This window comes from Parasteatoda tepidariorum, chromosome 6, assembly GCF_043381705.1.
Source record: "Parasteatoda tepidariorum isolate YZ-2023 chromosome 6, CAS_Ptep_4.0, whole genome shotgun sequence".
Classification (NCBI taxonomy): domain Eukaryota; kingdom Metazoa; phylum Arthropoda; class Arachnida; order Araneae; family Theridiidae; genus Parasteatoda; species Parasteatoda tepidariorum.
Window position 1 is genome coordinate 67,474,819 of NC_092209.1, and position 15,748 is coordinate 67,490,566.

The following is a 15,748-nucleotide window of genomic DNA, read 5'->3' on the forward strand; positions in this document are numbered from 1 at the left end:
TAAGAAGAAAAAAACGTTATAAATCATTGAGATTTGAAAAAAAAAACATTAGGCCGAAGTTTTCTCAATATGACACGAATACAAAAATACAGTTTATTGAAATTTTCGGACATCATTTAGCTGTGAAACACTAAATTTGGTGGTAAATTGGTGAACTAATTTTGATCCACCAATTTATCACGAAATTTAGTGTTAAAATCAAAAAACTAAATTTGGTGATAAATTGGGAGTATACATTTGTGCATCCAATTTACTCTTCAAGTCTTTAGTTTACGAACCCAGTTTTAGTACTTGTTGACACGCTACTTTCTGCCTTACATCAAAACAATTAGATACACAATTGTGAACAAATTATTGCATTCTCAATTTGCAGTTCGATAGTGTAAATTATGTTTAAAATATTGTAAATCTAAACAGACCTTAAAATGTTTTCTTTCAGGAATGATATAAACGATATTTGTAAACTAAGAACGAGGTTAACACTGATTATAAAAATAAAATAAAAAAATAATTAGATAATCCTTGTCCTGTAGTGATTTTGCCATAGACTTATAATTAAAGAAATTGCTAACTCTTCAATAGCAAGATCTTGTGTGTAGTAATTTCATCAGCGCAATGCAATTTAAATAAAAGTCAGATTAAAAGTAATTAGTTATGAAATAAGTTTATGAAAAGTGATGAAATTTAAATGTAAAAACATAAACCCAATCAGTATCGTGCTTAGGAATCCTCATAAAATTTAAACAAAAGCTTAAAAATAGTTGATACGGACGAACAGTCTTAAAATTAAATAAAATAATAATCTTTACAAAAAGACTTAAATCCCTATCCACTCTTTTCAAATTATATAATATTCACATTTTGCGTCCCCTACTTTTGATGTTCAAACAATATAACTAGATAAAATTTTTAATTAATTAACACCGCTCTTCCCGTATCAACTTTGACTTTTAAGTTGTAAACTGAAGAAACTATTCGGATTTTTAACGGGTCACAGTTATCAACTCATAACTAGGGAGATTTTTCCGTTTTGCTCTCAGTTCAATAGTTACAGCTACCGTGTAACGATTCAGTAATATATTTTTGTCACGCAAAATATTTTTATTGTGACGATATCTCGGACTGAATAAAACCAATAAAAACGAATTTGGGAAATAAATAAATAAATTATAGACCTTGTTTATTTAAATCACATTGAATCGTAAAAATAGTATTGCGTTTTAAAATGTAATTGGTATGACACTCCCATCTCTTTCAAAAAATCGATTGAATTTTTACATTTTTAGCTAATGCAATGAGAAACTTAATTGGAATGAGAGTATTTATTGCTATATAATTTATACTGGGAAAAATAGAACAGTAAAAATTGTTTTTAGGCTTAATTTTTTGTATAACCAAAGAAACAAAGAAATGTTACTACTACAATATTTAAAAACAAGATGCTATTTTCCTTATAGTTTACAAAAAGTTCAGTGAGTAAAATAAAGAAGATACCACCTTAAATAACTTTTGTTCTAATGATTGGATTTTCACAAATTAAGCGGTAATATTTACGGTTAAGAAGGATTACTAGAAGAAATATCTTCAGTGAATAGGAAAATCAATCCTTATTTTTTTAAACAAAATAGGAAGTAAATTATGAGAAATAGTGTCTTTTATAAAAAGAAAAAATTCTTATCTCCTGGCAGAAAATTCCATCTAAGCAAGATCTTATCTTCTTAAAAAGATGCTGTACAGTAGGAGAAACCTTTCTCATTTTCTTTAGAGGACGCTGTATAGTGGGAGAAACTTTTTTCATTTTTTTAGAGGAAGCTACACAGCGGGAGAAACCTTTCTCATTTTCTTCAGAGAACACTACGCAGCGAGAGAAACTTTTCTCATTTTCTTTCGAGGACGCTATACAGCGGAGAAACTTTTATCATTTTTTTAAGAGAACGCTACACAGCGGGAGAAACTTTTCTCATTTTCTTTCGAGGACGCTACACAGCAGGAGAAACTTTTCTCATTTTCTTTCGAGGACGCTACACAGCAGGAGAAACTTTTCTCATTTTCTTTCGAGGACGCTACACAGCAGGAGAAACTTTTCTCATTTTCTTTCGAGGACGCTACACAGCAGGAGAAACTTTTCTCATTTTCTTTCGAGGACGCTACACAGCAGGAGAAACTTTTCTCATTTTCTTTCGAGGACGCTACACAGCAGGAGAAACTTTTCTCATTTTCTTTCGAGGACGCTACACAGCAGGAGAAACTTTTCTCATTTTCTTTCGAGGACGCTACACAGCAGGAGAAACTTTTCTCATTTTCTTTCGAGGACGCTACACAGCAGGAGAAACTTTTCTCATTTTCTTTCGAGGACGCTACACAGCAGGAGAAACTTTTCTCATTTTCTTTCGAGGACGCTACACAGCAGGAGAAACTTTTCTCATTTTCTTTCGAGGACGCTACACAGCAGGAGAAACTTTTCTCATTTTCTTTCGAGGACGCTACACAGCAGGAGAAACTTTTCTCATTTTCTTTCGAGGACGCTACACAGCAGGAGAAACTTTTCTCATTTTCTTTCGAGGACGCTACACAGCAGGAGAAACTTTTCTCATTTTCTTTCGAGGACGCTACACAGCAGGAGAAACTTTTCTCATTTTCTTTCGAGGACGCTACACAGCAGGAGAAACTTTTCTCATTTTCTTTCGAGGACGCTACACAGCAGGAGAAACTTTTCTCATTTTCTTTCGAGGACGCTACACAGCAGGAGAAACTTTTCTCATTTTCTTTCGAGGACGCTACACAGCAGGAGAAACTTTTCTCATTTTCTTTCGAGGACGCTACACAGCAGGAGAAACTTTTCTCATTTTCTTTCGAGGACGCTACACAGCAGGAGAAACTTTTCTCATTTTCTTTCGAGGACGCTACACAGCAGGAGAAACTTTTCTCATTTTCTTTCGAGGACGCTACACAGCAGGAGAAACTTTTCTCATTTTCTTTCGAGGACGCTACACAGCAGGAGAAACTTTTCTCATTTTCTTTCGAGGNATCATCGGTTTTATTGATACATACGTATTAGCGTTTTATATAATATAGATATTTCTTTTTTTCTTTATTTAATAATAGTCGAAACAATTTTGGATAGTTACGTATGCAAATGTTTCACTATTTTCTTTCAAAATTGCAATTTTTAATGCTAAAATATAAAATTTGAATGAAATAGGTCAAATAGTTCCTGAGATATTGAATTTTTAAAAAAGTCGTATTTTTAAAATTTCGATTTCTCTGACTATTCGACTATCAGCCCAATTTCGTTCTAATTTTGTATTTTACCATTTAAACTTGCATTTAAAATTTATCTGCATCTTTTTCCTTAAATATTCCATCATAATACCTGTGCACTTTTCCATAGACCTTAACAATTTCAAGTTTCCAAGTCTTATGTAATTACCATTCCCCCCTGTTATACCAATCGCAGTATATCAGTTACATCAATTTTATGTCTTTTAGTAAGAAAAAATTGTAGTATACATTTCACTTTTGGTTTGTTTTTAAACAGTTTGTTTAGCGAAGCATGCAATTTTGTGAATCTAGCGCTATTGAATTCTACATCCAATCAATCAATCAATTATATAGTTTCTACGCAGTAAAACAAAATGCAGTAAAACACTGTCTGCGGCCTTTCGAATTTTTAATTCAGAGAAAAAAGAAAGAAACTGGAAAGTATGTAATGTTCATGGCAATTCTATTAATTAGTACTAACTGCTAGTTATAAGTTAATCAAATGACATAAAAACGAGATTTCTTTGAATAAACATGGCCTTTTTTTCAACGGATTTTGATTTTTGACCATCAAATCTGAAGGAAAGTCACAATCCGGAAAATATGGTCCCAAGGGCTTCGGCAGGAGAGCAGTCAAAAGTTTGGGGCCCTTATTTTCAATTTTACTACCTGCGCAATTCGCTATATTTCGGAAATTTCTCAAGCGAATTGAAAGTTTTTAGCCCACAATCATAAGTTTAACTTATACGACACACTAACAAATACACTGTAAAATATTCCGGATCAAATTATGATATTGCGACGTGCCGGCACTTAAAAAATTCAAAACCGTAGCATTCATTTTACCATAAAATACATTTTTACCAAAAAATCAATTTTTACAATAAAATATTATACCGTAATTTGCTTTAGTAAAGTGCTAGAATTACTGAAGTATCAACTGGCTTACTTGACTTTCTTCCATGCATTTACGTGGAACTTACTTTTCAAAAGAATTCACCCAAAATCTCTATCATAGACTCATAAAAAAAACTTTGTTTAGGTAACAATTATTTAATAAAAAAGAATTATCAGCTGTAGGAGCCGATTATTAATTAGACTCGATAATAGCTTCAAATTAATAACTAGTAGCTAAATTTCATTTGAAAAATTGCCTTTCATTTCTGCAGCTACAATGCATTTTCATAAAACATTGTAACACGCAGGACACTTTTAGACAAAACAGTCTATTATGTAAACTATAATCAAAGAATTTTAAAATAAATCAGCCTTTTGTTCCATGAAACAACGCAATTCCTCAACGATGGCGGTTTGCCAAATCGTTTTTGACTCTATCGATCACGTGTTAACTCCTCTTACTTTCCAGAGACACTCATTCATTAATCATTTGATGTATCGATATAACCGTCATCGTTTGACGTAATAGCATAGTTGCGAACAATTACTTTTTCTAATGCTGTGACAGTCCACTGCTCAAAAGTGATATGTTTTAATATTGACTTTGGCTGCTATCTATTTTTGTAAGAAATAAAGATAGTTTTAAACTGCCCTTGAAAACGAAATCTATGGAGTAACGACACAGTTTGATACATCTGAAATGTTTTACTTAGAAAGAAATGGCACCAAATGTAACGGAAAATCCTGATATGGAACAAATCTATGGAGTAATGTTAAAGTTTGATATATTTGGATTTCCTAATTTATTAGAAAAAAGCACCAAAAGAAAAAGAAAATTCTGAAATAGAACAAATATTTATAAAGAAATGTTAAAATTTGATACATTTGAATTTTTTAAGTTATAAGAAAATAGCACCGAATGAAAGAGAATATTTTGCATACATGCTAGTGACGTAGGGTTGGTATCTCGTTCCTGATTGGTTGTTGTAACGTGGCATTTGTTTATGCTAGCAACTGTTCTTTCCATTCTATTTCGAGTATGCCAAGCCTATCAAGTATCAATTCTCTTAAGTGACACATTCTAAATTCCTTCACAAGCATTCTTTCTCAAAGATTTCAATTCTTTCACTATATGTTTACACAGAGGCTTAATACAAAGAGAAGCCATGTAGAACATAGACAAACTAATTATACGTCGAAGTTGCCAGGTACACAAAACAAAAATGTATCACGGTTACAATAAAATACATAAGCAAATAATAAAGCTAAGTTAAGTAAAAGAAGTTGACGAGAAGGAATTATATTTCTACTGATCCGATGTGAGATACGGCTCTATATTTAATTAATTTTCAAATAATATTCCAACTCATGTAGAGAAACTTAGCTCAACTTTAATACGCCATTTTGCTGATAAAGATTAGTTGGCGTTGACATCATGGGTCACATGTGTGGATATGGAAAGTCTTCTTTTTCTTGAAGTGCAAGTACCCAATCAAACAAATATCTATAAAGTAATGTTAAAGTTTGATCCGCATGAATTTCTTAATTTGCAAGAAAATAGCACCAAATGAAAGGAAAAATTTTGAAATCGATCAAATATCTATAGAGTAATGTTAAAGTTTGATAGATTTGGATTTCTTAATTTACAAGAAAATAGCATCGAATGAGGAAAATTCTAAAATCGAACAAATATCTATAGAGTATTGTTAAAGTTTTATACATTTCAATTTTTTAATTTATAAGAAAGTTACGCTGAATGAAAAAGGGAATTTTAAAACAGAGCATAAATGTATAGCGTAACGCTAAGTTTAGCACAGTTGAATTTATGAACTTAAAAAACAATAGCACCCAATGAAAGGGAAAATTCTGAAATTGAACAAATATTTATGGAGAGATGTTAAATTTTGATACATTTGAAATTTTTTTTAACTTAAAAGAAAATGACACAATATTCAATTGAAAATTCGTTTACCTAGCAAAACTCCATAAAAAGATGTTAAAGTTTGATTTGTTTGAATTTTTTTACCTATATGATTGACTCTATCAATAAAAAACTAATTCACTATCCAATGAACTCTATAATAAAATCTTTAATAATTAGATCGTTTTTCGGGGAACTAATTCTGGGATAATATGGTAAAATATAATCCCAGAATTAGTTCTCAAATTACTACATTTTGAATAAATTTAAGTTTAGAAACCACAATACTCAGAGTTGAAAGAAAAAAACGACCTAAAAGTAATTGACAAAAAACAAGTTCTTAAAATATTACTTTTGTTTACTATTGCAGGTTGATTATTTACAATAAAACCAATTTTTTCGCTAGCAAAATTCAAACAAATTTTTTTTCAACTATTCTTTTTCCCGAATAAACCTTGATACTTCGTTTTATTTTCGTTTCCACATAGTACGTAACAAAAGTAAATTATTAAAACTAATGGAAATAATTCGATAGCGCACAAATTTGAAAATGAAGTCATTTTCTTCCAATGAAAAATAAATAAATTTCACCAACATTAAAATCTCTAATAATTTTCAAATTTCTTGTCAGTGTGGTTTTGAGTAAATTTAGTAAACTAAATGCATTCTGACACTTCGACTCAATGAACATAAGTGATATGTTCAAAATTCGTACATTAAACTATCTTCCATCGCTTTAATTATAATCATAAGTTTGAGTCCTTTTCTAAAATCATTCTAAACTGCTTTTCAGCAACTGATCTTGACTTTTAAAAATTATTAATTTAAAAAAAAATTCTGATAATTTAGTTAATCACCTTTCCATCATTCCACTTTTACCAAACCTTAGGAAATCTATCCTCTTCTCATTTAATTTCTACGTTTTGTGAGATTTGGGTGTTCTCAAGCATCACCCACCATACCCGAATTTTTTCTCTTAATCCTTCCTTTGATTATCTCATTTAGGCTGGTTCATTTTCACCTATTGGTTAATCCCTTCTTTACATTGAATTTATTATTTTATTCGCCATCTTTGTGTTTCACTCTTTCATTGTCTTATTTGGCTCTGATGAAGGTTCTTCATTATAGAATCAAAATTATAATATGTACTGTTATGCACTGTTTATAACATATCTAAATATATAATCTATCTATAATATGTTTATGTTCTGTTTATAATATGCCTGTTAGATATTTCTGCTTTTTTCTACGTGTAGTTTAGTTTTGTTCTAATGTGTTTATTAACTTTTTCAGTGCATAAAAACACTACATTAGGAGGTGCTTCCACAAGGGTTCAAATAAAAAGTATATAGAAATTGATAAATTTATTATTCCATAAACTATAGCAAGGATGGTGCAGAATTTTTCACTTTAAACCGTAAGTCAGTGTTTCCCAAAGTGTGGTACGCGTACCCCTAGGGGTACGGGAACAGTTTAGCGGGGGTTCTTATGCGAAATATCTTACAAGAAACGAAAATTTACGAAAATTTTATTTAAGAACAAAGCTAGCCATGAAAATTTATGATTACGTTATTTTGTATTGGATATTTTTCCTGAGTTAATAGTTAATAATTGGTAGAGTCGACTGCCACTTGTGATTTTTGACTTTTGTGCAATTTTTTTAACACAGCAAGAGCAATATCATCCTTTTCACTGATGCAATTAAACTTATTAACAGAACTTTGTACCAAAAAAAGAAAAATAAAGATATTTTTAAAAAAAATACATTCATTTTTTTATTAGTGGTACACAGCGTTACGAAAAATGTAGAAAGGGTACACAAAAGTTTGGGAAACACTAGTAGAATAATAGTCAATTATTGAACGTTTTTCACTTGTTCTAAACACTGAAATGGTTGATATAGGAGTATGTTCAAGACATCATAGTTTTATCAACTTGCTACTAACGACGTATAAAAAAAAGTAAGCATGTACGCATTAGTACAATTTTTAACCGACTTAAAATAATCTATTTAACCGTATAGGTTTTTAAGGATCATTAGGTTATAATGTTTCATGCTTGCTATTAAACCAAATTATTTTAACCAAAACAATTATTAATTCTTTTATAATTTATAAGATATCGAATGAATTTATATTTTTCAAACATACTTTAAGTATGTAAGGTAAGCTTACATGTTTTTCAGAACTATTAAAGGGTTTGATTTCCTTGATATTGCTTTCCGGGGGGTCAAATATAGCCCATGCTTTCTGGGGATTATATGAAGAAGCTTAATTAATGAAATGATTTACGAATTTTCCTTTTTTATATTTAAAAATTAATCTTGATAAATCTATTTATTTTATGGTGAATACGAATAAGTAGTTTTAACATAAGAAGGTTAAAGTCACTTTTTAGAAAATTATTTTTTTCGATATTTTCGGTAAGATGATTAAATTTTCAAATTTATATAGCCTCAAAATTCGTTACGAAAAATATAGTGCTTATTAATTAGTTTATTTTAAAGAAAATTTTAGGAATTTTTTATATCTTTATAAAAACTATGATTTTGTATGAAAACTTCTACAAAATATGAAAATAAAGCTTTTTGTGCTTTGAAGGAGCAATTTTATCCCTTTTCCCATAAAACATTTATTTAGTCTTGTATCTTGTGTGTGTTAAACATTTGTTTGATCTTTATCCTCGGCTGCACAGTAGTTTTCGTGTGTCCAGCACATGAAATGTGTACCCGGTGCTACCCGAGAACAGAAGTTATCGAAACGAAACAGAAAAGTGTAAACAGTACATAAAGAGTCATGTTATAGTTTCGATTCCATGCTAAGGAACCTTAATCAGAATCAAGTAACAGAAGTGATCATTAGTCAATCCTTATTTTTTGTTTGGGTACGAATCTTTAGTAAACGTATAATAAGCTGGAGTAAAAATAATTCCATAACTCTAACGGCCAATAATAAAAATAGCTTAAAAACAAGATGAAGCTAGAGACTTGACACCGTAAAGCAAACTCTATCAACACAAGAAGCCGTGAATTAATAAACAACAACATGCCAATATGGTAGGTCCTTCTTCTTGATTAGCAAAGTGTAATTCAGAATTTTTCCGTTGTAAAATAATACTAATTTTTACACAATCGGGTAACCCGATCTTACTCCACTCTCCCTAGTATCTCATAAAGCAAATTTTAAATAAGATTTTGTGAATTTTCAAGTAGAGGAAGATAAAGTTGTCTATCCCCGAGAAAAAAAAAGAATGGTCAAAACTACCATAATCAGGTAAAGTTTACAGTATTTCTGGCCCAAGAAGGAACACTAAATAGCTGGTAATTTTTACTGAAGGGCTTTGATAATGGGGAAATTAATCATAAAATATAGTGTTATAGCATGTGATCAAATATGGTAAATGTAGCAAAATTAGGCAATTTTATTCTGATATCTCAGAGCTTGACTTAAAAACCATTTATTCGGTTGAATTTATTTTGCAATTTCGCATTTTTAACTAAATATTTGGTAATAAGAACTAGAATTTTGTGAAGCAAAATTTCCAGTAAACCGTTACCATACGAACAGAAAAAACTACCAAATGAATGGTTTAAATACCGTAAAATTTGGCTTTATTAACCAGAATTACGATTTTTTTTTTACAAGCAACGTCATAACCATGCTTTACAATAATTTCACCAGAATTTTTTTCTCTGTCTCTAATATAAGTGAGAAATATTCATATATTACAACCATTTATAATTTTTAAAGGGTTGCTGAAATCAAATCAAGAGAAATTTCTTTCCTTATTCAATCAAACTAAATGCTCTACAAAACCTGTAAACTATAAGCAAGTGTATCAATGGAAATTTGGCTCGTAGCCGAACTACTTTTCAAAATAAAAAAAAATCACTCTCCATGATTATGAAAGCAGATAAAAGTACTAGACGAAAATTTCACTCAGATCAGCCTTAATGGATCCCATACCTTGATTAAGTTTTCAACAATAACTGCAACAGAAAGCATAAGTGACCCCACCTTTTAATACCTTAGGGGTGAATCATCGTGATAATTTCTGGTCTTTGAGTAATTGTAAGAAAAGTAAGTGGAATTGTAGGCTAAATTTTAGCATGAGCATTAGCTTGATGAATTCCACGGAATTCTGAAAGAGAAATTACTTCGGTATAAATTAAGATAAATGGACTTCGCTCCTTTTAAACTTTTCAGTTTGAAGTCCAGTTAGATGTATTGGATAAATAGAGAACTTGAGTTTTTTTTCTGTTTTTATTTTATCACCGTTATTGAACAGCCAATCCAGTTTTTTGAGTTCACAACCACCACTGTTCAACTGTTCGAAGCCCTTAAATTTTGAACCCACTCCACAAGACAGTGAACGTATGGATCAAATTTTGGAGGAAATTTTGCCCTCTTGGAGGACTTTTTGACGGAACTAACTCGCATTTGCGTAACATGGAGAGGAATACCATGAAAACCTTTCACGGTTTTCCCGACGATGAGGAGACTCTAACCTATGATCGTTCTACCACTTAGGATTTTTTGCATCAGCACTGTGGTCGATGCGAGCTGGCTGCGGAATTCTTATCGACCAGCCATCGCTGAGATTCGAACCCGGGTCATTTTATTTCTTACTTTTTCGTACAGAACGATAAAGAAGTTGTTGTTTTTTTAGAATATGTTTCGATAAATCTTTAAAAATATTGTACTTTATTTCTTACTAAATATTTAACCTCTTTTAGAAGTTCATCCCATCAAATTAAAGATTAAATGTAATCATAATCATTTGGCACATGATGCTGCTGTTCGAGGTTAACTCTTGCTAATCAAAATGTTCCACAAGCAATTTTCTCCGGGACTTATCCCTTTCGATGCCCAAAAAACTCATCACTACAGTAACCGAAGTAGTGCCAATATTAGTATAATTTTAGTGCTTATTAAATACAGCACCAAATACTATAGTACCATCAGTACTTATAAGCAGAATCATTTAAGCATCATTGGCTTCAATAATAGTATGGCATTTTTTATAACTCCTCTAAACCAATCAGTAACTTATCTTCATTGAACTTTACCTTTGCTTTTTAGCACAAAACTTATTTTTCTTTATTTCAATTACAGTTGATTTTAAACTATTTAATTTTGTAAAACACGTTTGAGAAAGTAAATTGTAAAAGGACACGCGGTCCCAGGTCACTTTAGAAATACTAACTCGGTGACGTAGCCATGTTGATCACTGAGCTTGTAAAAAAATAATTAATCATTAAATAACGTTCATAAAACTCATAACAGAATCGCTTATAGTTTAATTTATAACAATAGTTAATGCTTAAATAACGTGAAAATTTCTCTTTTTTAAAATCAAAACTTCTGAATGAACTAATTGAAAACTTTACATGATTTTTAGGAATGGGGATTAAAATTACTTGTGCCCAAATTTCAGGAATTTTCTAGTCCAAATGGTATTGGAATTGTCAGAAATTCGACGTAGTGTTCCAACCCAAGGACAGACAAAAGTACTGAGTAAACTCAAGAAAAAGTAACAAGAAACGGTAAATGATCAATGACTGAGACACTAAATTGTAGAATTTCTACTCTTCAAAACTTCAACAACAAAACGTTTATAATAAGGTTGAAAGAAGGAACTAGGAACATGGAAAACTTTAAAAAATATGTTAATATAGCGTCACATAGGAATGCCATTAAATTTCATCCTGTGGTCTTAGTAAACCTGCAAAATTTTGTTTATTCTAATTTTCAAGACAATAAAATAATCTTGAATGATAAATGTAGTAATTAAGAACTATACACATTTTTCATTCAATTGCTGTAGACATTTTACTATTTAATTAACCTTGATAAGTTTAATTTTATTCAACATCAAACATTGAAAGCGACTCCTAAAACGTCTTTTTGTGTAATCGTTTGATCTTTTCTATAATCTTTTATGTAATCGTTTGAAAATATTGTGTCTGTTTACTATTAAAAAACCTATTACTATTAAGAAACCTATAAATTTTTGGGGAATTATTATTTTAAAAACATTAATTAGGAAAGCAAAAACCAAGATATTTTGAATGTAATGTTGGCATCTAATTTTTTGAATTTATTTTAGTAAATATTCTGTAACAAAGTGCAAACGATTTAGATATTTACCTTAAACGACAACTAACCTCGTTCGCTAGTAGAACAAGAGATATAAATGCATTTATTCAGAAATAGAATTTCAGATTTCGAGGCAGAGGTACATATCATTATTTATTTTCGTTTATCACGTTAGCATTTCGATTTCAACGACACCTCCTGTTTGACGCATTTCCAGTATATGACAACAGCAACCAAAAATCGTTGCCAAAACTGTGAAAGTACAAAAATCATTATCTTAGATACAACTACCTCACGCGTCAGACGATTTAGACCAAAAAAGAAAAATAATGCTTCACGATATCCTTTATGTAAAGAAACAACGTGAAATACTAAAACAAATTTTTAGTGATTTTCTTCTTAATAGTTGTTCTGCATGTGTATATAGCCGTTTGTATATTTGTTTCCGTTTTGAACTCTAAGTTGGAACAAATCAATATGCTCCAATCAATCTTCCAATTAAGATTCAAACTATTTTTAGAGACATAATAGATTCTGAAAAGTAATTTACGGCTCGCTTTCTAAAGAAGTAAAAGAACTACACTGTTTGGAATTAAAATCATTTACACATGAAATTCTTTTTCTTGTATTCTTATTAAATTAGTGATGCATGACTTCTTAGTCTATGAATTACGAATAAATGTTTTACTTAACATTAATATTCGCGAGATATAAATCATCAGTAGGATTAAATAATCAGTAAGCTCTAATAAGGGTTTCATCTCCTTAGGGTAATAATAGATTTTAAGGATTATTTAATTTATGATTTGCATTACAAAGAAGGAAACAAAAAATAGTTACATGCAAAAATTAATTGTTGCATTACTATTAAATTTGTATTGAATAACATTTTACATAATATTAAGTCAAATAAAATACTTTGCATTATTATAAACAAAATATTATTTCAAAATCAAACAAAGAACAGTTGCCTACGATATTTTAATGAATTTTAAATATTTCTAATGAAATCAAATACTTTAATATAATAAAGTTTGGAAATTGAGTTAAATATATTTATCATAAAATGAAGATTTTTTAAAAATTTCAGATCATTTTTAAAAAGAACAATAATTGAGAACAATTAAGCAAACTCCGGTAGTAAATAATAGTACAATAAATAATTCTAGATACCTTCTATCATTAAATTTAAAAAGAAATGAAATAAGGAGGAGAATATAAACACTAATAAAAGCGAAAAAAAATATCAAAATGTGGAACATAAAATAAAATCATTTGTTGAGTTCGTGCAACATTTTTACAAATAGTCCTCACAAATACATCAATAGCTCTTTAAACCTTTTTTTTTTCGTTTCGTAATGGTTCGTTATCCTTATTAGAAGAACGACTATCATATGGTTAATTTGCTGGGAAACAAGCATTGGGTAATGAAAACATGATGTTTGAGGTTTTTCAAAACGCGAAGAAAATTTTCACTAGGAAATATACTGAGCGCATGAATAAACATTTCCTTTAAAACGACAGAAGTGTTAAAAAATACCGGGATTGGGATTTAAATATGTTTTTATAAGAAAGATTTCTCTTTGGAAAATTCATAACAAATAAGCTTGTGTATCAAAAAATATAGTATAAGGAAATAAGACTGATAAGTACAAATTTTTGCTATTAAGGTAAATTCTAGCAAATTATCCTTCAATATTTATATGTGTCTAGTAATAATAGTGCAAAAGTATGCAGGGTGTTGAATAATAATTTTGAAGAAAACAAATCATCAATTTTTTAACAATTAATTACGTATTCCTATGTCAAAATAAAATTTTTTTAAAACTTTTGATCGTATTGTTTTAATCCTCATTAAAATGTGACTAAATCAAGGGAATTTCCCTCGATTGAAAAAAACTATCTGACCGAAATTCCTTTTAGATAAGTCGAAAATCATAAAAGACATTCTAAAAACTTCAAGCATTATCAATTGTGTTTTTCCTGAGTTGTGAAGTACTCCATCAACACTTTAATAAATAAGTGCTAGTACTTTCTGCCGTAATTTTATCTCGAACTTTTTACAGGGAAGTAAGCTGATTAAATGCGACGAGACCTGATCATGATTCCAGCAGATAATGCAGTTCTAAATGGATAACGCAGTAAACAATAGAGCTCCAATTATTCGTGGAATTGGATCGCGGATAACAAAAATCGCTAATAATCCTGAAAAACCCAAAAAGTAATTTTGTACATGGCTATTACAGAGGAAGCAGCAAAAATGCTAGTACTTTATGCCGTAATTTGATCCTGAATTTTTCACAGTGTATATATTTTAAGCTTACAACAGGTATTTTTGTTTAGCGTCTAAATCACTGTAACAATAAATGATAAAGTAAAGTAATAAATGAAGAAGTTCATTGATAAAAATGTGCTTTTACAATTTAAAAATTAAATTCAATGACAGATTTATAATTTTTGTAGAATACATTTTGATCCTGTCTCGGAACTCACCGATAATCCGCAGCGTAGATAATCCACTCGAGGATGATCGGAGCTATACTGTACTTTATTTGAATATGTTTAATAATCTCAGTAAATTATTCAATGATTGTTTAGTTTAATCCTTATAGTGTCGTCTTACGAATACAGTATCTCTTTCCCTCTGACTGGAGATATACCTTCACCTTCAGAAAGACAGTCTACATGTTTTGATATTTATGTATTCTCTAATGACGAAGTGATCTACATGTGTACGAGTGATAATTTTATATATTTAATACACTTGCAAATAGTGCGTCAAGAATAACGCTTTACCGAACGGGGGAAAAACAATTATTCTTAGAGTTATTTCGGAATTAGAGTTATTAAGGGAACCCACTGGGTAATCAGTTTTGACCCCAAAACTTTTAAGAAATTGATTAGGAAGGTAACCATCAAACTTGGATGGAGAATACATCTAACTAAGGAATACCTTAGGACCTTACGATATTATAAGTGCAACGGATTTGGCCATATGGCCAAAGACTGTAAGAAAGAGGAAACCTGTGCGAATTTTGGTGATGCAGGACACCAAATGAAAGAGTGTAAACAGAAAAGCATTAATTGCACCATTGCGAACGAAAAGTTCGGTATTAGAGTAAATACGAATCATCCGGCCACGAAAGATTCATGTCCGGCGTACCAAAGAGAGCTAGACAGGCTAAGGAAAAGGATCGGCTACTGAACTCGTCTCTGCCCCATGACTTTGTGAGCCAGTTTTGGCTTCCCATGACACACTCAAATGGAGTATTTTCTGTAACTTTGATCAATCTTAATTTAATTTTGTTACTATTGCTTTAGCCTACAATTATTTGGCACTGTTGTCTGTTTTTGATCATTAAAGGTAAAGCATCAGTTTTAGCTCCTTCCGGGCGGAGGATGCCTTGATGGGTCGTGGGGTGGCGGCTGGCTCTCCTTGTGCAGCGCTCTTTGCTGAGCGTCTACAGTTGGGTTTGGCACCGCCGCTCAGTGGTCGACTCGGAGCTTTGCTCCCTTCAGGCATCCTTTATCCGTTGACGTCGTAGTGACTCAGACGTGCGTGACTCGGGGC

At 30.8% G+C, this 15,748-nt stretch overlaps 2 protein-coding genes across 2 annotated transcripts in view; one reads left to right on the plus strand and one right to left on the minus strand.

Moving 5' to 3' along the window:
• LOC107453715 (kyphoscoliosis peptidase) overlaps positions 1–15,748 on the plus strand; it is a 70,622-nt gene that overhangs the window by 24,389 nt on the left and 30,485 nt on the right. The gene's annotated exons all lie outside the window — the stretch shown is intronic.
• LOC122269328 (neurofilament heavy polypeptide-like) lies at positions 1,927–15,700 on the minus strand. The gene is made up of 3 exons (XM_071181824.1): positions 15,581–15,700; positions 5,101–5,206; positions 1,927–2,987 (listed from the first exon to the last, which is right to left on the minus strand). Exons 1-3 carry the CDS (start codon positions 15,698–15,700, stop codon positions 1,927–1,929), a joined length of 1,287 nt encoding a protein of 428 aa, XP_071037925.1.

Bases quoted from the DNA above. Each gene is read 5' to 3' on its own strand.
- LOC122269328 (XM_071181824.1), bottom strand. From the start codon at position 15,700: ATGCCTGAAGGGAGCAAAGCTCCGAGTCGACCACTGAGCGGCGGTGCC. The intron at 5,207-15,580 runs GCATCCTCCGCC...GATACTTGATAG, and splicing joins CCACCCCACGACCCATCAAG to GCTTGGCATACTCGAAATAG. The intron at 2,988-5,100 runs GTATGCAAAATA...CCTGCTGTGTAG, and splicing joins CAACCCTACGTCACTAGCAT to CGTCCTCGAAAGAAAATGAG.